At 38.0% G+C, this 23,775-nt stretch overlaps 1 protein-coding gene across 1 annotated transcript in view; it reads right to left on the bottom strand.

Moving 5' to 3' along the window:
- LOC118444343 (uncharacterized) overlaps nt 1–7,259 on the bottom strand; it is a 78,338-nt gene extending 71,079 nt beyond the window's left edge. The window contains exon 1 of the mRNA XM_085660667.1: nt 6,211–7,259. Coding sequence (XP_085516793.1) covers nt 6,211–6,344 — 134 coding nt within the window. The 5' untranslated portion in view covers nt 6,345–7,259. The remainder of the gene's footprint in view (nt 1–6,210) is intronic.
- Nucleotides 7,260–23,775: the final 16,516 nt, after the last annotated feature.

The following is a 23,775-nucleotide window of genomic DNA, read 5'->3' as shown; positions in this document are numbered from 1 at the left end:
TATTTCTTGACAGAAAAAGACCGTGATTAACAACAATGGCCTTTTAAATAATTGAAATAAAAACTTTCCTCTCCTCCTCTTCCTCATTCTCGAATTTCCTATAAAATGTACCATTTTAATTCCTCGAAATCATTTACCCGACTGTGTAAAGATAAAATGAAGGAAGACACGCTAATACTAAGATACGAGTTTGGACGAACGCACGGCAGACTCGTTTATCGAGGTCAGGAACCAAGAGAGGAGTCTCGAATCGAGATTCGAGAAACGCAGTGTGACCCGGTGACGGAACGCGCTTGAGAAGCAGTTGGGATGCGACTGGGATGCACCGGCGCTTCAAATATACCCCCTTCTTTTCCCTTCCTTTTCCCGTTCCTCCATATTATATATCACTATTTCTCTCTCTTTCTTTCTTTCTTTCCTCGAAGTAGCAAAAGACGGTGGCAGAAACGACGAACCGAACGACTCGAGAGCGACTATGCTTCGTGAGACGTTCTTACTTATCGGGGTCATCGAGCTCCTCTTTTCTCTCGCGAGTTCGACGAAGAGAATCACGAAGGATAGTCTCGACCATCTTTCTCTCTCTCTCTCTCTCTCTCTTTCTCTTTTTCCCTCTCGATAACCTCTTCCCGCTTAGCGTAGCTCGTAAAGCGTATTGTTTCGAAGGGAATCTTTCTCTGTCTCTTTCTCTTTCTCTCACACTCAGCCAGATATCGTCCCTTGCAGCCAGTATATCTTCCGAAGCAAGCTCGTACTTTTGTATCTTAGCTCGTGCCGTAGGTAAAAGAGAGAAAAAAAAGAGAGAGAGAGAGAGAGAGAAGAAAAACTTGCAACGTATCTACCTATAAGGATATAAATATCGAATGGCAAGTGCATAGCGGACGGTTTCTGCATACTCCGCCCGGCCACAGGCTATTTTCAACCCACGCTGAACCCTCTCCTCAACCTTCTCTTCTGCTGCTGCTGCTGCTGCTGCTTCTTCTTCTTCTTCTTCCTCCTTCTCTATCTTCCTCTCACTTAGATCCATTCTCCGTCTTTTTCCTCTGCACTATTCTCCGAGCCGCGACGACCCAACACCGTAAAGCTCGAATCCGCGTCTCTCTCTCTCTCTCTCTCTCTCTCTCTCTCTCTCTCTCTCTCTCTCTCTCTGTTGGATCGAGCAAGACCGCTGGGATAGATTTATTTCTCTCGGTCGTCTCTTGCGTAACAGCATCAACCGTAAAACGAGAAAGAGAAGTACTCTATGATTTGCGATTATGAAGTCGCGGAATAGAGTAAAGCTATAGTAAGAGAAAAACGTGAGTATCCTTAAGTTTTCTTGCTACTTGCAATAAGACGTACCCCGCGTGTACGCAGTCGCCAGATGTTACCGTTCGATGATTTGACCGTTGCTATGGTACAACCGTTCCATTCGTTCGTTCGTTCCTTATTTCATTCGTTCGTTCGTCCCGTTAGAATACTACCTATAAACCCAATAAACTATGAAAGAGATGTATCGGTGACCATCCGTGTCAACAATATCCTTCCTGCCGTGTAATTCATATTCTGGGTTAATCTCGATTGTCGAGAAGTTTTCGAGACTCGAGATAGAACATTGCAAGATCTTATACTTCAAAGATCATTGATTATTTCCCATCTCTATCGTATATAAGATTACTTTCTTCCCCACTTCTTCTTCTTCTTCTTTTCCGCTAATCCATTTCACTCCAGTCCACTCTACTCCATTTCTACTTCCTTTCCTACCTACGTTTAGATAGATAAAATAGTTTCACAACGATGAGAAATTTTGTAGTGACTCATGTTCGTAACATTCAACACGTGGAAGTTTACGTCTAACATCGTGTTACCTTCGAAACAAAAATTTCACGTCTACATTCCGCACGGATGATTTTCTTATATCGGAGAAAGAACGAAACAACAAGGCGAGAGCTGGTCACGTATTATACATGCATACATGTATACGTACATACATACATACATACATACATACATACATACATACATACATACATACATACATACATACATACATACATGCGCAAACACATACACACACACAAGAAAGACGACGACGTTGCTGTTGCACTGTGCGTCATCGTAATTCAAAAGCGTCCACGCGGGATAACGCGTCGATAGTAGAATCTATAAAGATCTTTGCAAGAGTACCGTTTCTTCTCTTTCTATCTCTATTTAATCAATATTTATCTTTCTCTCTTTTTTCCTTTTTTTTTTCAAGTGAAAAGACGACGCGCTTGGAGAACGTTAAAAAACTTCGTGAAGATCGCTCCGTGATGTTCCGCTCCGGAATAGCGGGTGTCTACCGTGACACCCTCGCGCGCGATGAGGTTAATGAATAAATCATGCGAGTGTATCTCGCAAGACACAAACTGAAGGCACGCTGGTGGCTGCAAAGGCGTTCTCTTTTTTCTTTATCACACGTACACAAAATACACACATACACATACTGATAGAGTAGTGAAAGAAAAAAAGCGAGAGAGAGAGAGAGAGAGAGAGAGAGAGACAGAGAAGAGTAAGGAGAAAGAGAAGAGAGAGACATTATTTTTATTAATTAGTTAGTATTATCAATGAATACAAATTTCATAGAACGTCTACCTATTATTCCATTGCATAAAAATTTTAGTAAGTACTTAAATAAATAGGCATAGTATGATACAAAGAATAAAATTTCTCCGTAGATCTTATTTATTCGTAATAAGAAATTTTCCTCTACTTCGAACGCGATAACGTGGAATTGTTCTGAGAATAATCTTAAAGTGGGTGCTATTCTATTGAGAGAGAATGCGAGAGAGAGAGAGAGAGAGAGAGAGATAGAGAGAGAGAGAGAGAGATAGAGAAAGAGAGAGAAAGAGAGAGAAAATGATATAGACAGGGAAAGAGAGAGATAGATAACGAGACGATAAAGATCGACGCGAGTTTATGCGGGTATTGTAGAATATAGTAAAAGATCTCTCTCGTAAAGAGTCCGTAAAATAATTTTCTTATTTCGTTTTTCTAGCAATATGGAGAGTCGATAGTCTCCGAGGACATAAGAAAAGAGTTTCATCGCGTCGTCGCTCATTTGCAAAGGAGAGATCGTAGAGAAAGAAAGAGAGAGAGGAAGGGGTCGAAGAAAAGGAATCGGAAACGCAAATAATGATCGTTCAAGAATCCAAAGGAAGTCAGCGAATGCAAAACTCGGCCAATAAAGATTGTTCCATGAACGTTCCATGAACGGAGGCACAGGTATCGATTTCACAGGCAACAGACCACTTAATTGGTGACCACGGAACGCGGGCTTCGGTTTATTTACATTTCGCGAGAATAACGTAGCGTAGTACGATATAGCCATAATATTTATGCCAGAGACCCCTTTTCTTACGGACGTTTATGGCGTCGCTCTGACGATTCGAGTCTCAAGATCGAGCAGCTATAGTGAAATGCCTCTCAAGACCACTCCTTATCTCTAGTTTATTGTACGTGCTTCGATACTCGCTCTTTCTTTCTCTTTCTCTTTCTTGACGTGCGACTACTAAAAAAAGATAACCTCGATGGAAAGAAAATCGAACGTTCGAGTTTGCGACTCGAAAGACTCTCTTATTTGAGTTTCTCGACTCGACGACCTTGAATTAATTAATCTCACGAATAATTCACCAGGAAATTTTATACAACAACGATGAAAACAAAGAAAGATCCATTGATTTAAATGCTAAACTCGTAGGATCAACTCAATGTTATAGGGGCACCTGTGAATCTAAGTACATGGTATCTCTACTGTGATCGTCTATACCCGAATGTAGTGACTTCTTTTTTTTCTCCTCCATCCTGCCTCTATTTTACATAAACGCTCGCGAACACTAATAAAAAGGCTAAGTCTTCCGGTAAAAGTTTCTAAGAGACGAACCCAAGTGGTCGGTGGTGCAAACGTTATTACACGATACTTTTCTTTCCAACGTTCTGTTCTGAACGCTCATGATTGACGGCAGCATAAATCTTTGTAATAATTAACGTCGTTGCGGAAGAACTCGAATGCGTCCGGTCGTTAAGCAAAATGCATTAACAATATATCTCATGTGGGTGAAGGTAGAAAAGTAATTATATATATATACAGTCGCGGCATTTGATATTGTACGAAGGACTTGTTAGCTTCCTTCTTTGTTAGTAGTACATAATTCCCCTTTTCATAGAATCAACGTAGAACACAGCCATTTTATATATATATATATATATATATATATATATATATATAATATATAATATATATCATGTCTAATCTATAATAAACTAATCTAATCTATAATCTAATCGCTTATCTAACATAATATCCGTATCCTACGTTATCTCAAGATTTTCTTAACGTTTCAAGTTAAAAGTTTAGTGAAAGATTTACATTCTATACGGATTAATTTAAAATATGTATCTGTGTATTTGATATTTCGAACGAACTTGTTATTTCCTTTTTTTTTTTTTTTTTTTTTGTTGAATATAACGATGAATGTCGTTCATACATAAATACATACAACATTATCAATATATGTAGATATAACATCACCGAGAGTTTCTTCCGGAGAGTTATGCAGATACTTACTATAGGCAATCGTCGAACAAAAGGATCGCGAATGAAAATGGCACTCGAGTAAATCGAGGGTGAATGCGCGATTGGTCGTGACCGTAATACGGCTTTCATCTTAATGTTGAGAACTGTCGAAGTTTGTTATTTAAAGGAGACAAACAAATATTTTTTACGTGCTTGAGATATACGTAAGTATATATCAGCACTTTTTTTTATAATACTCTCTCGCGATCATGTTTTCTTTGTCAGCAGCTTACGTATGTATACATGTATATATATATAATGGCTTGAAAATAACATTGCAAAGAATCAGAAAGTAAAATAAATTAAAATATTTGTACGAAGAAAATTAAATTACAAAGCGAAATCCTCTCTTGTTTTGTTCATCGTTTAATACGTTAAATGTGCATTTGGTTTTAATATCGTCCAATCGTTGCAACGAGACGAGTCTAACAAAGTCGCACTTTTCTAGCTTCTCTAATCTTGCATCCAAGTAAAGAACGCGTCATCCATGACCTAGGCCCGACCGAGACCCTAACGACATCGGTGCTATCTACGATTTCATCGATTTCGCAACGTGCGAGAAAAAGAAAATTACAACGAACGGTCAATTTATAATGTTTGCACCACGAATGAGTAAGGCTGATAGGAACATTTCGAGATAAGCTTCTTTATTCTTGTTTTTTATTACTTTTTCGTTTCTTGTGTCGGAGAACGCTGGACCGGAGGCGAAAAGAAGGTAAGAAAGGGTGGTAGGAAGGATGGTAAGGAGAAACGGGGGAGAAAAAAAAGAAAGAGAGAGAGAGAGAGAAAGAGGAAAAAGGTTGGAGGGCGTAGGTCGTAAAATAATATCGGCACGCAAAGGTTCGACCTCGATCTCACGGTAGGAACAAGTTTTCTCATCGTCGAATCCCAAAATGCCGATGGGTCGGTCCCAGGGAGGCTCTAATCAAACGGAATTATTCTTCGTGGTCGAGAAAACGATATTCGGAACGACTTTCGAAGGCGTTTCGACCAACGGAGAAATTACGTCACTCTTATTTTACGACACTTTCAATAATCCTTTCTACATAAAAGTTTCTCCTTTCCTTATTCGCACAACGTTATTCGTCCAAAATATTAACCTGAAATAATTATATATATATATATATATATATATATGTATATATATATGTATATATATATGTATTATGTATATATATATATATATATGTAAAGACTTTTGTAATAATTTCTAATCACGAATGTCTCTCTTTTTTCATTCGTATAAAAGAATAAACGGATTATTTAGAGGTTACATTGCGATTTCAGTATCTTGTGATTGGAGCAATCGCGATAATTTTCAGTTTAATTTTTCGAATTGGAAAAAGGAGAAAAAGTTAAAAAAAAAAAAAAAAAAAGAAAGAAAGAAAAATAGGAAAAAAAAGAAAAAAGAATAAAAGAAAAAAAGGAGGCTTTAAGAACGTTAAGAGGAGGATGGAATTCAAAGATTCTAATAAAGTTTTGAAAAACCAATTGAAGAAGAGAGAAACGAGAATATTTCCTCTGATTTTCACTATTTTCGAGGACAAGGAAGCACGATGTCTCGTGTACGATGAGAAAGAAGAAGAAGAGTCTCGAATCGGTTGGTGTCGCTCACTTACCGTGCGAAAGGCTGTTCCTCGACTTCGTAGAGCTCCTCGAGGGTCTGCTTCGAGAGAAGCCTCTCCAGTCTCTCGGGCGTGGGAGCGAGGTGCCCCGGGATGCTGGTAGGTTCGAACAGGCCGTCCGCGGTCATGGCGCCGCGCGACTCCTAAGAATCTTTCCTCGTGTGTACGTTGCTACGTCGTCTAGATACGCGCGCGCGCGCGCGCGCGTTTCGCTGTGTGTGTATTTACCGCACGACGACAATATATGCGTGTGGGTCGTGTAGTTTATCGTGCGTGCGTGCGTGCGTGCGTATATGTGTATGGTTCGTATATGTGTGTATGTATATTGGTATGTCTCTTCCGTGGCACAGAAAGTAAGTTACAAAAGGGACAAAATAAATCCGTCGACCTCGTGGCACGAGAAACGAAGCGAGTATCGTAGCCGAACCGGAAACAACGCACTTTTCTAAATAAACCGATCACAGCCGGCTATACGTTAATACGTATAAATATTTGTATATGTATATGTATACGTATATATGTACAGACGTATACTCGTTTATTGGACGCGCGTTGACCTTAACTAGAAATTAATATCCGAATGCACAAAAGAACGATATAAAACAAAATCGAGGAAAAATAACGCGCTCCGTCACCACGTTTTCTCACGAAGACCTTTCTACGCGCGGCGTCAGCGTAACAAGGAACGAGGAGACATCACGTCACTGTCGCGAAGAACGGATCTCGAACGAGGAGAAGACATCTCTTTTCTTCTTCTTTTGCCTTATATACACCACCACCTGCTCTCCTTCTGTCTTCTATTGATATAAGGTTTCCAAAGAACGGAAGCGGTTGTAGTTAGTTTTCCTCCTAGTTATTCCGTAGATAATTTTCCTTCGTAACAGGACGAAAAAGAATAAACGTGCTCACGACGAGGGCGAGTTGTACACTGTATATATCTCGTATTAACCGAGGCACGCGCCTTACAGCCGTGCGAGCTTTTCAGCACGCAACCACCTCGCGCGACGATCGAACGACGATTGAACGGCGATCCGCCGAACGCCGACTCCCCACTCTTCCTTCTGCCGTACGATACGCCACCGAAGTGGGGGTTCAACACTCGCCGGCGACACCGAATGTATCCGAAGTCTACCGAACATTACCGAACGTTTTCGCGCGAACTACGAACCCTCCCCGATTTCTCCTTTTTCTTCTAGACGCGCGTTCTCGTTGTTTTCTTCTTCTTCTTCTTCTTATTTTTCCTTCTCCTTGTCTCTCTTCTCCTCCTCCTTCATCTCCTCCTTCTCCTCATCCTCCTCATCCTCTTTCCACTATTCCTACTCCACTCATCTTTTTTTTCTTATCGTATCGTGCGATGACTCCGCAAATCGTTCCTTAACTTCTCTTTCGTTCTCTCTCCTTCTCTCGATTTCGATGTGACGAATTAACGCGATCTTCCTAGGTATATATATATACTTTATATCTTTTTAGTCCATCTTACCAAGAGACGAGAGTCTACGACTACGATCGATACTAGCGTCTCTTTAAAAGGCTGTTCAGAATTCTCTTTGGAATTTTCGCCTGTTTGCATTTCGTCGCAGCTGCCGACCGAGACGATTTTGATAAATAATTTCCTAGCAGTAGCTTGTGGTTGTTACCGAGGGTCGCCTTGAGATTAGCCAGAAACAATTGTTTTAGCTGGTTGAATTGAAAAATTATTCTTTAAGAAAAAGAAAATATTTTTATTTGGAGAAACAACGATGATTATTTCTGTGAGAGAGGAAACACGAGATACGGTAGGACGCGATGGGATCTTGTCAACCATCTTACATGATTATGGCGAGCCAGCATGAATAATGGAATGTATAATTTATAGGTTTCCAAGCGAAAGAGAAGCGGCAACGCGGAGAAAGAGAGGGTCAGAGTTAATCCTTCCCTCTCTCTCTCTCTCTCTCTCTCTCTCTCTCTCTCTCTCTCTTTATTTCTGTCTCTTTCTTCTTCTTCTTCTTCTCTCTTTGGTTATATGCAAGCGCTTATATTATCGATCCTCTAATAAGTCGGTGCAGCTTTCAATGCCAAGATAAATTAGGTAATATCGATAACGATAACCGTTGTCTTCTCTAGCCATGACGCAAATACATAAGCACGATAACGTAATAAACGCATTCAATAATAATTAGGATACTTATATTCCATGAGCGACTTCGCTTATCAATGTTTTTATCGTTAATCAGCACATATTTTAATGCTATTAAAAGTATGGAGATACATGCGTTAAACTTGCGATGAAGCTATTGCTATATATTTTATCTTTCCCCCCTTTTTTTTTTTTTTACTTTTTTCTTCCTTTTTCTTTTTTTTTCTTTTCTTTTCGTTAAATCGCTTCCCGCTGACGATCCTTTGTTTCGCGAAGAAGGATTCAACGTCTACTTTGACATAAACGACGTCTATAACTTGCAAAGTTTACGTATCACGACTCGCATTGAGCGATAAGAAATGCTCGATTCGAAGTGTTGTCCCCGGTGCATGCACATTTTAACAGATCGCAACGCGTGCGCGAACGGACAAATTACGAGGGACTTTACGTACTCGTGTCGTCTCTACGAGTTTGCTCGATATTTACGGCGGAAAATAAGATTCCATTGGTCGTACTCGAATCTTAATGATTCGAAGACGCGAATGAAAACGATAGGGAAACTGATATATACTAGGTATGTTATGTATATATATATATATATATATATATATATATATATATATACGTGGAGACACAAAGAGACGACGTTATTTCGGATCGATATTTTTGGCCTCGATCGCGGTCATCCGAAGGATCAAGGATGGTGTAGAAGAAAACGTCGACGTTTCATGAGTCTTGAAAATACTAGAAGTATTTTCAAGACTCATGAAAGGAAGGTCAATTTAGGTGGTTCGATGATTTATTGAAATATTATTGATCGAATAAAAGTGCGTAGTTTTCTACGTGGGTGGCTCTCTTTGAAAATTGTTTTTAGAAAGTCTAATAACCTGAGAATGAGAGAAATCAAAGATATATATATATATAGAGAGAGAGAGAGAGAGAGAGAGAGGGAGACAGAAAGAAAAATTCCATTGAAAATATTAATAATAATTTATAAAAATATTGTTACGAAGAAGGCTCGTATAACTTAGAAAACAGTGTCGTCAGGTGTCCACGATGGTATTCGCGTGATACAAAGCAAGAAGACGATTTTGACGAATAAACAAAAAACGAAATAAGATATCGTATTACTCTCTTAAGCAAATATGTATTATATGTGACTTTCTAAAGAAGAGACACTTTGAAAGCTATTATTACTTTTTTCGATCGATCAAACTCTAAAGGTACTCTAATTAAAAGTTTTACGCAGGATATTTGAAAAAATAAAAAGGGCAATATCTCATCTAATAACATTATAAAATTATTCCACTTTCTACAACGAAATCTATACTATTTTCATCAACGGTGACGTTTTTCAAGTTAGTTTCTCGAACGACCTTCGTACAATACCGATAGATTTAGTACTCATGAGGCAATAAGGAACAAGCATGACGATAGTACAGGTGATTCATCGAGACGAGTCTCTCACGTTGTACAACCAGTTCCCTCTCCTCTTTCTCTCCTCTCTTTCTTTGTCTCTCTCTCTCTCTCTCTCCTTTCTCTATCTCTACTATCTTCGTCTCTCTCTCTTTCTTTCTCTCTCTCCCTCCCTCTCTAGAATCGCAATCGTAATCGACGATACTCCAGCATGTTTTGCCGGTGTGGATTATCGAGGCACGGCTAAATAAAACGGTGTTTCCTTCTTCGAGGCCGATTTCACGGATATTCGAGATCATTAATACACCCGGTTGGTAACATCTCGACTCCTGGCGATAATTAGCTCTACCCTGGAATTAACTTAGCTCGATACGCCGAAGGAAGGAAGCCGTTTCAGTACGTCGGTGAATCGCTCTACACTAAGGACCACCATAGTCTTTCTCTATCTTTTTCTTTCTTTCCTTCTTTCTTTACATGGGAAACGATATTTCTAACAACGTTGCACACATCTACTGTAAATCTAGAGAGAGAGAGAGAGAGAGAGAGAGAGAGAGAGAGAGAAAGAGAGAGAGAGAGAGAGAGATACGAGAAGGTACATTGATATGGTGGGTCCGTGACCTCTGTGAAACGAAGATGGACCCCCTTGGGATCGTTAAGTTCGTTGATTCCACGAATCGATTTAATACGCTCGTATAATTCGATTAAATATTTCCTATAGAGTCTCTAGAAAATGTTAATTACTCTATGTTACGCTTATTATGTTTATGTTTCGTTCACCGAATCGTGAAAACGATGTTTCCTATCTACCCATATACATACAAACAAATACACGCATACACACATACACAGTTTGATTAAACTTTAAAACGACAAAGCATCTCGAGTCCAGCTTGATTTCAGTTTGATTATACGACTTCAAGCAGACTTATTTTTAGCGTGGAAATGTTAACACGTAATTGTTTTATCTGAAGAACGACTACGTCGAACATAGCTTTCGAATTACATCATTCGTTCAGCAAAAACATTTCTGCTTGGCGACATGATGTTCTTTCTTCTTTTACGCGTTACTTCGAGCAACTTCATTCGTAGAGAGAAGTTTATCCGGCTCATTAAGCTTATCCGGTAAACTGCACTTCGACGTAATGAAACAGATCGATCCGATAGTGAATCTGAACGATCCTTCGTACAATGTAACTACATACATACATACATATATACGATCACATTTCGGAACTTTCGTGAAGTACATTCGTATACGATCAGTCTTCCTTATAAATCAACTGTCTGACAGTAATTTAAGATAATCCTAGCGTACTATATTTTACTGGAGAGACGTACTGAATCGGTATACCTTCTTCGCGTATGTTTAGAACATGACTGACTGCTACTACCACGTACATATATACCCATAATGTTACTGAGACGATTGTAATTGCTTCTAACCTGTATACGTTTAATAATACATATTTCTTTGAATTACCTTTATGTATGCTCACATTTTATCATACATCCGTCCAGGTGAATTCAACTTGCATTAAGATCATTATATTAACTGTCTTTGATAACGATAATGATGATGATAATTATGATGACGACGACGATGATGATGATGATGATAATGAAAATGATGATGACGATGATGAAAAAAGTTTTATTATTTGATCGAGTGAGTAGAGCACGAAGAAATTTCTCATTTATCGTGTAGAAAAACATCGAAATGTTATATACGCTTAAAAGAAAAGAAAGAAGAGAGAGAGAGAGAGAGAGAGAGAGAGAGAGAACAAAAAAATAAGCAAATCAAAAAGCCACGTAAACGATATTTAATGCTAACTTAATTAAAACATTTGACTGATGAAGGAATGATAAAAGCACGTTTCGCGATATAGAGGCAATAAATTTAAAAACGTGGCTCAAAGAATAGATATCACAAACGTTTTCATTTTCCTTTTCCAAGAATACGTACTTACACGTCCGTTATCATTATGACAGAAGGATTCGTTTGTGAAACTCAAGAAAAGAAAGAGAGAGAGAGAAAGAGAGAGAATCGGTGGCACTCTTTCTAGATTTTCAGGTCCCAGAAAGGCGGAAGTAGTCGCGCGAAAAACGTTCTTTTATTTTCCATCGTCAAAGAACTCATTAGCCCTAATGGTGAGCCGAAGAGAAGAGCTTGTCTCTTCGTGCTCACGACTCTTCGTGCTGTTCTATTCGATCCAGAGACAAAGAGGATCGCGAATCCTCTATTCCACTATGTTTTTTTTCCTTCTTCTGCTTTACCATCATCTTTCCAATTTCACCGACAGTAGAAATTCCTACGAAATAGGAAACAGTCTCTTCTATCTTCTTTTTCTTCTCTTTTTTTTCCTTTTTAATTTAGACTACGAAAGATTGAAAGAAATCGACAAGTAATCAGAGACTATCTTTCTCGTCTTTTATTTTTCAAAAATGAACGTTATCCTATATGGAAAGAGTTGAAGTAATTCAAAGGGAGTAAGAAAAGGAAAAAAGAAGAAAGAAAAAAGAAAAGAATCAAATCCCAGTAACTTTCCCTCCTACGCAATAGGCAAAGAAAGAACAGAAAGGAGAGGTCTAGAAGAGTCTTTCTAATTCGTTCAAAGAGTACTATGTTTTCTCGTCAGTTAGTAATGCTACTAACGGAGTCGACTATAAGCGCGTTTCCTAGCCCCCAACGCGTTTCCTAGCCGAGTAAGCAGCCTTCTCTAGCAACCTTCTCTAAAGCAGCGTTGCCTACCGGCACGGGGCAAGGACGGCCGAGGCCGAGTCGCTACGAGACTACGCCAACATGGAAGGAAGGAAGGCGTTCATTGCGTGCCGAGAACGTCCAACGACGACGACGACGACGACGATGACGACGACGACGACGACGACGATGACGACGACGACGACGAAGACGACGACGAAGACGACGACGATGAAGGAAAGGAGAAAGAGGAGGAGGAGGAGGAGGAGGAGGAGGTGGAAGAGAGGGAAACAAGTGGAAACGGAGGATGCCAATCGACTTGTTCTAAGCAAGAACGCTAACACTGCTAAGAGTTTCCTTTTCCATGGTATAAACGTTAGGGATGTGTTGCTATCCCACGAAATGAATCTTTTAATGGATTTCCGCGTTCGATCCTTCACTCGAACTCGATTACTCCGGATTACGTTGCTGGCACGTACCAATGGCGTTAGAATTACGTATCGTTTCTACTCCGAAGACACAAGAATGCATGTAACTTCTCTCTTATTTTATAAACGCGAAACGTTACTATACAGGTATATGTGTGTGCGTGAATGTGTTTATGTAGGTAGATACGTAACGTATGGCCTCGATACTTCAGTTCAAAGATGACAGAGACACGACGCGTACTCGTTCACTTTCTTACTCCCATTTATGCTATACAATATCTATCTGTCTTGTATATCTACCTATCGTTCACGACTATAATGTGTGTCACGCATCTGGGTTATTCGACAAAGTCGATAGAAAGGAATTATAATATACTTACTTCCTTTACTAGTAGAATAAGTAATTTCGCGGAAGAGGTACGTGGGAAAGATAAAATACTACTACTAAGTCTATATATATGTATATATATATATATATATATATATATATATATAACCCTATAAGCAATATATATGTTTGGAGCGATACTTTGGGTATTTTCTGATATTTTTTCTTCTTCTTTTGTCTTTTTTTAAAGAAAGACATCCTTCGAACATTGTCGATTTTCCTTCGATTGTACCAACATTCATCATAACTCTCTTCACTTTCCTGTCCCTTTTAGAAATTCTAAAAGCCCTCGATAAATATCTGCGGTAAAGGATCTCTCTCATTGTCCCTTTTCTTTTCTTTTCTTTTTTTTTCTTCTAGACCCCACTGACATTTCAGCTTCCTCTTTAACAGTCGTTTTCTAACCACGATAAGAATTTGAAAAATCTCGAACGTTCATTCTCGACCGAAGGAAAACGGTAATTTTCTTTTCTGACTTCTCACGAGAGCAAACGGGAGAAGATTCTCACCGAATCGAATTTACTTTGAATTCTTCGATTTTCCGTGATTTTCCGATTCTTCGAAAATCGATGTTATTTTCTGCGGTAAATGTTCCAGTAAAACGATTGATCGAGGGGGGGGAGCGGGGAGGGACGCAAAATATAGAAGGAGAGACGTGTAATATAAAATTCGATCGAGAGAAACAAAGGGAGAGAAAGAAAGAAAAAGAGAGTTAAAGAAAGATAGATAGAGAGAAAGACATAAAGAGAGAGAGAGAAACAAAAAGAAAGAGAGAGAAAGACAGAAAGAGAGACAGAAAGAGGGACAGAGAGAGAGAGAGAGAGAGAGAGAAAGACAGAAAGAGGGACAGAGAGAGAGAAAGAGAGAGAGAGAGAGAGAGAGAGAGAGAGAGAGAGAGAAAGAGAGAAGATGGAACAAGTTGGATGGATGGAAGGAAGGTATAGATCGGTAAGTCTCGAGAACGTAATTCAGCGAGAAAACGCACGGCCGACGGTTTCCCGCGCTATTACATCCATTATACTTTTTATGGACGGTCAGGAATGCTCGTATTTCCAACGGCGCGCGAGGATTCCGGTGTGCCACTCTGTAAGAGGGAACCGCGGGTGCTGTGAGGTGCGCGCGAGCTCGCGAACGCGCTTTAGTAAACGAACGAGTGAGAAAGAGAAGTATCCTTCAGAGATATCTTTTGCGATAGAGAGAACGTCGTTTTGTCGTAGAAAGGCGCGGGTTCTCGCTTTTAAAAGGAAAAATACGAATTGTCGAATGACATGAGGCTAGTCGTCGAACGATTGGTTCGAATTACGAGTGACCGTAATACGTCCTTTAGTGATGTGAGAATGAGAAAGAGAGAGAAAGAGAGAGAGGGAGAGAGAGAGAGAGAAAGAGGGTAGCACTTAACAGGCAAGGAAGAACAGATGGCCGATCTGTGCGTGCTGAGTGTCGAATGATACTGTGACACACGGTTTTATCCCTTTTGATCCTTTTTTCATTCTCTCCCTTTTCTCTCTCTCTCTCTCTCTCTCTCTTTCTTTCTCTGTGGTTTTCTCTCTCTCTTGTTGTTTCACTTTCTCTGTATTCGAAACAATTGATATCAATTGAAAATATGTAACTACGTATAGACGATTATTTACTTTTCCAAAAAATATTTAAAATAATATAATAGAAAGAAAATATCTTCGTTTATCTAAGTACACGAAGAAAGAAAGAATATCTGTAAATATTCTAAACCTTGAATTAGTTGAAATGTTATTAATTGTAAGAAATATCTGGATAAATTGTTGAAACTATTCGAAAGTATATGTATCATTCAAGGGGTCCATTTTAACATCACACTGACATTATACTCCATTGAAAAATGAGCATGCGGTTTAGATCCTCAACGCGAGGCACATTTTCGTTTCTCTTTTTAAATGCATGAGGACAAAGACGGTCAGTTCGAAAACCAGGACGAAGACCACGTGTTCTCAGGTTAATATCGCTTTCACTGGTTACCCTCGTCAAGAGAAGATGACTCATTTCCAAAGGGAAAACATTCGAGTCCACGAGAGTACGCGTAACTTTTTTCATTATTTTTCTTGCCAATATCTTTATCGAGAAAAGAAGATTTCTGATGAATCGTTTGTCTTTACAGAAGACAATAATGAAATGAGTATAAAAAGTATAAAAGAAAATAAAAAGGAAAATATTGAAATTAATCCCATCTTTTATCGGAGCTTTCTATTCTCTTCAGGGAAAAGATACATAATCGTCAATTAAAGTAAAAAAAGATAAGATTGTCCTAAAAAGACATTCTATTAAAGTTTTTTGTGAGCAATTGAATCATTTTTGTACGTTCTAATAGATGAAAAGTGTTCGGTATGGGAAAAAAAAAGAAAGAAAAGAAAGGGAAAAACGAAAGATAGAAAAAAAGAGAGATAGAAAAAGAATCACTGCGTGAAGAGAATATCAACGTGTCTTTCTTACGTAAATATTATTTATCTCGTATTTATAAATATACATTTATACCGGCACGTGTTAGCACAAGGCGAGAACGACAAACGAAGGGTAGTTTCCCTTATATCCTACAAAAGACTTAATTGCATTGCTCGTAGTATGGATTATACGGTTCGATTAACCCGGGAATGGTTAGTTAGCTCTTCTCGAATACGTGTCGATGCATTTGCCTCGCTCTCTGGAGAGTCATCGCGGAGAAATACGTACGATAGGGGACATTCAGGAAGATTGCCACTGCAATTTCCGAGTCATGTCAATGGACAAAGAGAAAGAGAGAGAAAGAAAGAAAGAAAGAAAGAAAGAAAGAAAGAAAGAAAGAAAGAAAGAAAGAAAGAAAGAAAGAAAGAAAGAAAGAAAGAGAGAGAGAAAGAGAGAGAGAAAATTTCCGTAATTTGCGGCCAATGTTACTTTCGAGTAATCTCCTGAAGAACTGCCACCGCACTAAGAAATATTTGTTTACGTGACTGGTTGTTTCTTACTTCGATCGATCTTCTACAACATACTTATCTTCACGAATCGCGAGATATTTAAAAATCGAAGAAATCATTGTAAAGCATTCGGGAACATGTAGAGTCATGCTCGTGATGTAAAACTCATTCCATTTTCCGAAATTACCGAGCCTCGCTGAGATAATGTCCATTTAGAACGAACGAGAAATTCCTTTGACATTCCTTCGACGAATGTGCAGGTATACGAACAGAGAGAGACTGATGAGAATGAAAAAGAAAATAGAAAAAAACGTGCTCGAACCATGGCCGTATCGTTTCCAACATGCTCGTCGTAACAAACGAAAGAGGTAGTCTGGCAAAAAAAGAAAGAAAAAAGAAAAAAATATCGCTGTTGTCTCTCTTTTGTCAAAACCCTCTCAGTACGTACGTACGTACGTATGTACATATACATGAGTAGAGATAACTCGCCTCGTCAAAGCGAGGAAAATGCATTTATTTCACTACTTTTACATCAAAGACTTTTTTTAGCGTCATTGGATGCATACGTTTCTGTTCTTCTCCATGATCGTTTGGCGACATTTTCCAGAAAGAAAGAGAGAGAAACTTTTTTTCTAATAAAAAATGATGACGAGAGAAGAGAAAATTCGTAACTTTCGACTTCACGCTCGACAATTTGTAATCGGTAAAGTTATCTATAACATCGATGGCGTCCAGTTTGAAGACGACAATGACGTCGATGTAAAGAAAGACTTTCGATTTCGTACGACGTTCCTTCTCAAGGTCGCGTTCATTCTTCATTTCAACGTACGCATGGAAAGTTTCTCCTTTTGACGATTGCGCACTCTTGGTGTTTATTATTTTTATTCATACGGAATGACAATCATTGATCACAGCGCAATCGGCAACGATTTATTATTCTCCGTTCAGTTGACGTGGCTCCTTTTTTTTTAGTCGCGCTTAACAGTATGATGCAACGAAAGAAATCGGCAGATACATTCTACGCGAAGATGTGTTTTACGTTTACTGGAAATATATATTATATATTCGTATGTATACTATATGATTAAGGGGTAACGTTATCAAGGACATTTTTTCTGATCGCTTTCTCATTTTCCTTTTTCGTTTGTTCGAGAATGCAAAGATATTATATGTTATGAGTCGCAAAGAAAAAAGATCCATTCAAATTCCGTACAGTTTTAAGGCTAGTTGGAGCATAATTGTAAATAAAATTTAAAAAATTCAACAACAACAGAAGAAAAAGTTAATGTAGAAAAATATAAGTTATTCAATTGATAGGGGTCAACAAAAGGCAAAAAAAGAAAAACGCATATTATCTTACGTCGGCTGATCTCTTTCATGTGGTCGTAAAAGAATTTTTGCATTTATAATCGAGCTTATACGATACAACTCGATTCGGAGATCACGTAAGTTCGTAGTTCTTCTTAAGTACTTACTTTGGACAAGGTACAGGAAGATGATTACCTCTACTGTAATGTTAAGACCCCCTTGAGAATACCAAGAAGAACATGGCCTTCGAAGTCGCAAAGGGTCGGACTCGAAACAGTCTCCGTCATTCGTGATAAGAGCGCGTGCTTTCAGCCGTGCAACCATCTATTCAGTGTAGTAATTTGCCTCTTGGCTCGAGTAGAGTGTGTGTAGGGTCGCTCCTTTGAAATTATCGTCTAGACCAGGACCCGCGTTTAAAAATAGATCCTCGCTAGAAGATAAAAGTCTGACACAAGAAAGAGAAACGAGCAAAGGGATTGTTTAAATGGACCCTTTACGAGTAACCATAGATCGGTGAATTATCATTTCGAAGTCGATTTATCATGAAAACCGATCGAACATTTGTTCCTCGACTTACCGTTAGATCAAATTCGACTACGTTTATAACGACGTTTTAATGCTCGTCATTGCGTTATTCGTTTTAAATGAAATAATTAGTCGAACGGTTTTTATATCATTTTTTCCTCTAAACTTAATATCTGTGAAATGGGTAAAGTCATTTCATTGTATTTAACCGGTTTAACCAGGGCAAACATGTAAGAGGTAAGATATTTATGTTAATAACAGTGTTAGAATTAACACGACGAATTTCACGAAATTCATTCGTTCGTTCATTGTCGTAGTTGAAATTAATGTATTTTAATAATCCCGCTAAAAGTTCCTACGACATTCGATTTTAAAAGACTTTATTGTTTCCATAAATTCGAATAAACAAGCAAAAATATTTGTCTAAATGGAATTTGAAATATTTATATACGGAAATTGATGGACGGAATGTACGTTTCGATATATCGGTGCACCGTTGGCACATTAATGTCACGGATTCGCTGTTAAGCACTTTGTCATCGGAGTTTCCTGCCCACAGAAACGTCATCGTTTCCGGTGCGTACGCATTAGCATCCTCGATGCAGGTCAGCCCGTTCGTAGAATTAACGATGTAAGTCATTATCGAGTCTCGATCGATGCACACGTATCTACTATACGTTTTGCCTTTCTCTCCTCTATTATCTATCGTTTTCATAATAAACATTATCCTCGAAGAATTGCATCTGTTCGTGACGAGTTAAAACCCTTGTAACCAATGATGTCATTATTTTCACGAAGCCGCGACGGAACCAACAAGAGGAAGAAGAAGAAGAAGACCACGAAGTTGTCTGTGTTTGAGAAATAAGAAAAAGAAACAAAAAGAAGGAAAGAAAAGGAAAAAAGTAGGAAAGAAAAAAGAGAAAAGACTAAAAAGAAGCAAAAGTTGGAAGCAGCTCTCCAGATGGCGGATGGAAGCTGGACGCGAGGCTCCTTCGTGTTTTCCGATAAGCGATGCAATCTATTTCCTGGCGCACGAGCCAGAGGCGCCAGACATTAGGCATGCCAGGCTCATCCATGCCCGTAACCATGATCGGTTACTGACTCGGTCGCGAAGGGATACGAACGTCGACGTTTATACTTATCTTTTTCTTACTTGTTTATGTATATAATACGTGAACATACGAACGTATGAATATATACATTGTACGAGTATATACATTGTATGAGTATATACATTGTATGAGTATATACATTGTATGAGAATATACATTGTATGAGTATATACATAGATATATATATATATATATATGTATATATACATACATATATATGCATGTAACATGTATGTATACATCTATGTTTGTGTCTACATATGTATGTAACCATGCATGTATGTATATATATATATATATATATATATATATATATATATATATATATGTATATATATATGTATACGTGTACGCGAGGAGCTTACGACTCCCCTGTCACTCGGCTCGTTTTCCTATTAATTCCGCGCGTCTCGCAAAGGAAGTGCGCCCCGTAGTCGGATATGTGGCGCCATGCATCGTCGGGAATGTTTCGCGTCTGAATCATCTCAGAGGTCGTACTTTTAACGTGTTCTCCTCGTCCGAAAGCGAGAAAAAGGTTCTTTAAAAATCCAATGTTTTAGGACAGATCGCAAATCTCCTACGCTTATGCTAAAAGGATTCGGATGATTTATATCGTTGAAAAAGTCATCATTGAGATCCTTATTCATTTCATTTTTCTATTCTCGTTTCAATGGGAATTCTTTGTTCGTGCTTTTAGGATTCATCGGTCTAAAACAGCCGATTCTATTTGTATCCAGCCTGAGTGTATCTTTATAAATTCTGTGCGAGTTAGTTTAAAGTGACTCACGGTGTTTAACACTCGTCGCCTATTCGTAATCGATAGAGACACCCGAAGATTTAACTCAGTTAGTATGGACCTCGTCAAACGTAATAGCCAAGCAATGTAACTAAAACGATGTTGAGAGCAAGTAATACCTTGCTAGTTGTCGTTCCTTCTAACATCTGTAAAGTCTCTGTAACTGTCTCGTTACTCTCTAAATTTTCCCTCGAGACACACAGGAATGGTCAGATAGACAACGAGAAAGAATTATTCTCACGACGAATTATCTAAACTACGAATGGTCGCCCCTCAAGTTAGTTTCTAATTTCATTGGATAATCAATCGAACGATCGTTTTTTACGATCGATATTGAACCAATGACGAAAAAGGGAGAGACCTGTGTGTCTGGAATATTGCGATAAATGTATAAATAGTAATCAAAGGTAACCTAGCACAAATATAAACAGGATCGTCACAGATGTCATCTTATCGTAAAATAGGTTGCCCGATAATTTTCTCATTCGATTGGCATTCCCCGATCCTCGTTAATCCGACACCAGCGCGCTTTACGTCAAACGAGTCCTCGAGCGCATTTATTAGTGCAAACGTACACGATACGACGCTTCTCGAGCGAAATCAGTTCGCTTGATTAACATGTATAGATGTCTTTTATAAGAATAGCAAAAGGAATAAAAAATATTTTTAATAAAAAGGAAAAGGAAAAGAAAAATAATGAGTCAAAACGAAAGTTCGGATGAAGAATTTACACAAATTGAAAGCTATAAAAATGTTAGTGAGTTGAATGAATCATCATTAACTAGTCAAATGAACTTTTCCTTAAAATTGCAACCAAAGTCATAAATCAAGTCTGATAGGAAATACCTGCCTTTTACCTGCCGAAAAAGGTTCCGGATACTAAAAGCAATTATCGAATGTTCCTACCTCGATTAACCAAGTAGCACCTTTAAAATTGATATTTATGACATAGCGTATATTATGAAGGATACTTCGAGTCGAGGAATAAAAAATAAAAAAAAAACAAAGAAAAAGAAAAGAAAATTCAGAAAATGAAAATACCAGAGAATCGGAGAATATGAAAAATATAATAAAAGAGAAAAGATACACAATATAAAAATTACATCTTCGGAATTAGACTTCCCCAATTAAACACCACAAGGCACAAGTCCAAAATTAGATTCCATAGCAAACGTTCCATCGGATCCTGGTCGACGTTGATTGGACGTTCACGTGATTGTATGGATAGAGTGGACGTGCCGCGGCCTAAATAGGACGTGCACCCCGGCAGCAAGCCGGTAGCAAAAGCGGGGACAGCAGCTGGCAGAATTTGAGCGGGCATACTCATCGTCCCACCTAAAATTACGCAACACCGCATTTAGCGAAATGATTCAACCTTTGGACACGAAGCCCTGGCTTCGAAGAGAGATCATTGAATTCTCATTTGCTTTCTCTCTTTATATTTGTTTATATCCATCTCCTTTTTTCATTTTCATTTTTCTTTCCTTTTTCTTTTTCCTTTTTTTTTTTTTTTTATTCTACTACAAATTTTTTTTTACCATTGTCTTCAAGTCAAACTAATAATAGTAATAGCAATAGTAGTGGTAGTAGCAGGTCTTTTAGAAGAGTGTTCACGCGAGACGTATATAGCCACACAAAAGTCTCGAGTAGGTACGCAAAGCCTTGGGCACTCTCGTGATCGCACGTGAACACGACGAGTTTGAGCGCGATAACGCGTTGTGCTAAAGATCGAAGTCTCGAGAAAAGTTAAGGCTCGTGTTAGCAAAGTCGCAACTGCGCTCCCTCTTAGTGAATCATCCTAAGGAACGTAAGAAATAAGACCTAACCTGGCCGCGAGCCGTCCGTTAGGACCTATTTCTATTTCTATTTCGAGCGGGCCAAGATGTCCATTCCGTCTGTTTGTGACCGCTAATAGAAAGCTTACTCCTTCCTTGCTACTATACTATGCATCTTTATCTTCTATACCTTTTTTTTTCTTTCCTTTTTCTTTTCTCATTTTCGTTTTTGTTCTCGTTTCCTTCTTTTTTTTTCTTCCTTTAAGAAATTTTTTTGCAAGATTATTTCGAACAAAAAGCTGATTTAATCGGTGCATCCGAAAAACATTGCTGTTATATTTTTACGATCTTTACATCCACAAGGAGAAGAAATTCGTACGAATTTTTTTTTTTTATCTACATATGTAGACTTTAAATTAGCCCGGTTTTCAAATACAAAATCACCAAATGATATTTAAATATTATATTACCTCTTACCTACAATCTGTGTCATTTTCAAGGGCCGTTATCGGATAAACAGATTATACACAGTGGTGAGAGTAGGATCTCATTAAAATTCCATCCTGTTATTCTTCTTGACCCATTGTATGAGAATTCGAACAAGAAGGTCCCTTTCAAAAGGCTACAAATTATTCTTGTTTTTTTCGATCGCCTTTTATTATGTATGAAATTTAAATATTTATTGCTGATCCTTTTGTAAACTTTCAAAGAAATTACTTCTATATTGAGGATCTTAACTTTGTTTTTTTATTTCTTTTTTTTTTTTATTTATCTTTTATTCTTAATTACGTTTCAATAAAATATTGGTTAATATAAAATCTTTATACTAATCCAAATCCTTTTTTAAAGTTTTATATACTTGCTAATAAATATTATAATTGAATTAGATTACGTTTCGAAGAAGATATCAAATAGTTTAAAGCGTTAGACTATTACGCTCGCTTTTACGATTCGAATGCGGTAACGTTAGTGGTAACGATCGTTAGAAAATATTATCTAATAGTTTGTGAACCGTTATATTACCGATGATCATAAGAGCCAATAAGGATTTCTACCGTGAACGGTTGATCGCGACACGGACTATCGCACAAATATTTTAAGATCACGAAGTAAATATAAATTTAATAAAATGTAAATAATTAAACGGCCGATTTACATTACTGCTACCTTCATGTTATAAACTGAAACGAATAACGTTATATCTTGATCGTTGCGATTTCTTTGAAGTCGATAAAAGATTTAAAACAAAATACAGAAGTTCGAGGAAATTGAAAAAGTTCGGTAAGAGATCGAACACGGAAGAAATAAAAATTAAAAATATAATTAAAAATAGAAAGTACGGCATATTGTATTTTTATGTCTTATTTTATTCTTTCTTTCTATTTTTTCTTTTTTCTTTTCAAAACAAAAATAAAAGTTTAATTCTTAAGCGATAATAAATATTTCCTAAGCATTATGATTATTAATATGGAAATAATTAAAACAATATAAGTTATAATTATTATAAATTATAAAAAAAAAATTGAGTTATAGTTAAGTTTATATTAAAGGTTATTTGTATCAGTAAATCTGTTATTTTCTTTTGCCCATAATAGCGTAAATCAATACGATACTCTCGAAGGCATCTTCGGTGATCTCTAGCATTAGGATCTAATATTGTACAATATGCGGCGGATAATATGTTTAAAAGGATTTATAGGGTGTTTGAGTTTGGTCCACGGTTAAATACCACTTACACTATTTATGCTCGATACTTTATGGCGTCGCGTTAGAAAGGGACACGCGCCATGCGACCTGGCGTCTAGCGATCGCCGGGGTATTCTGCACTGCCGCACTGGCTATTTTCGTTTGCAGGTTTGGCAAGCCGACATACTTGTGAAGTATTCTCGCAGTGCTATTAACCTCGTGGCTCGAGATCAAAGATCTCTTTATCGAATCGCTCTTACACGCTTTTTATTCCATATCGAGTTTCGATTACGATGAAAGGTTTATCCGAACTAAGAGGAGATGAAATTAAAAACTTCTATGTGTACGCGTAGGTATGCGCGTGTGTTTCACAAGCGAGAAAAAAAATCG

The sequence above is a fragment of the Vespa mandarinia genome, chromosome 1 (assembly GCF_050613455.1).
Source record: "Vespa mandarinia isolate Hongniang chromosome 1, ASM5061345v1, whole genome shotgun sequence".
In the NCBI taxonomy this organism is placed as follows: Eukaryota; Metazoa; Arthropoda; class Insecta; order Hymenoptera; family Vespidae; genus Vespa; species Vespa mandarinia.
Note: the sequence above shows the minus strand (reverse complement) of the source record. Positions and strands in the feature narration are given on the sequence as shown.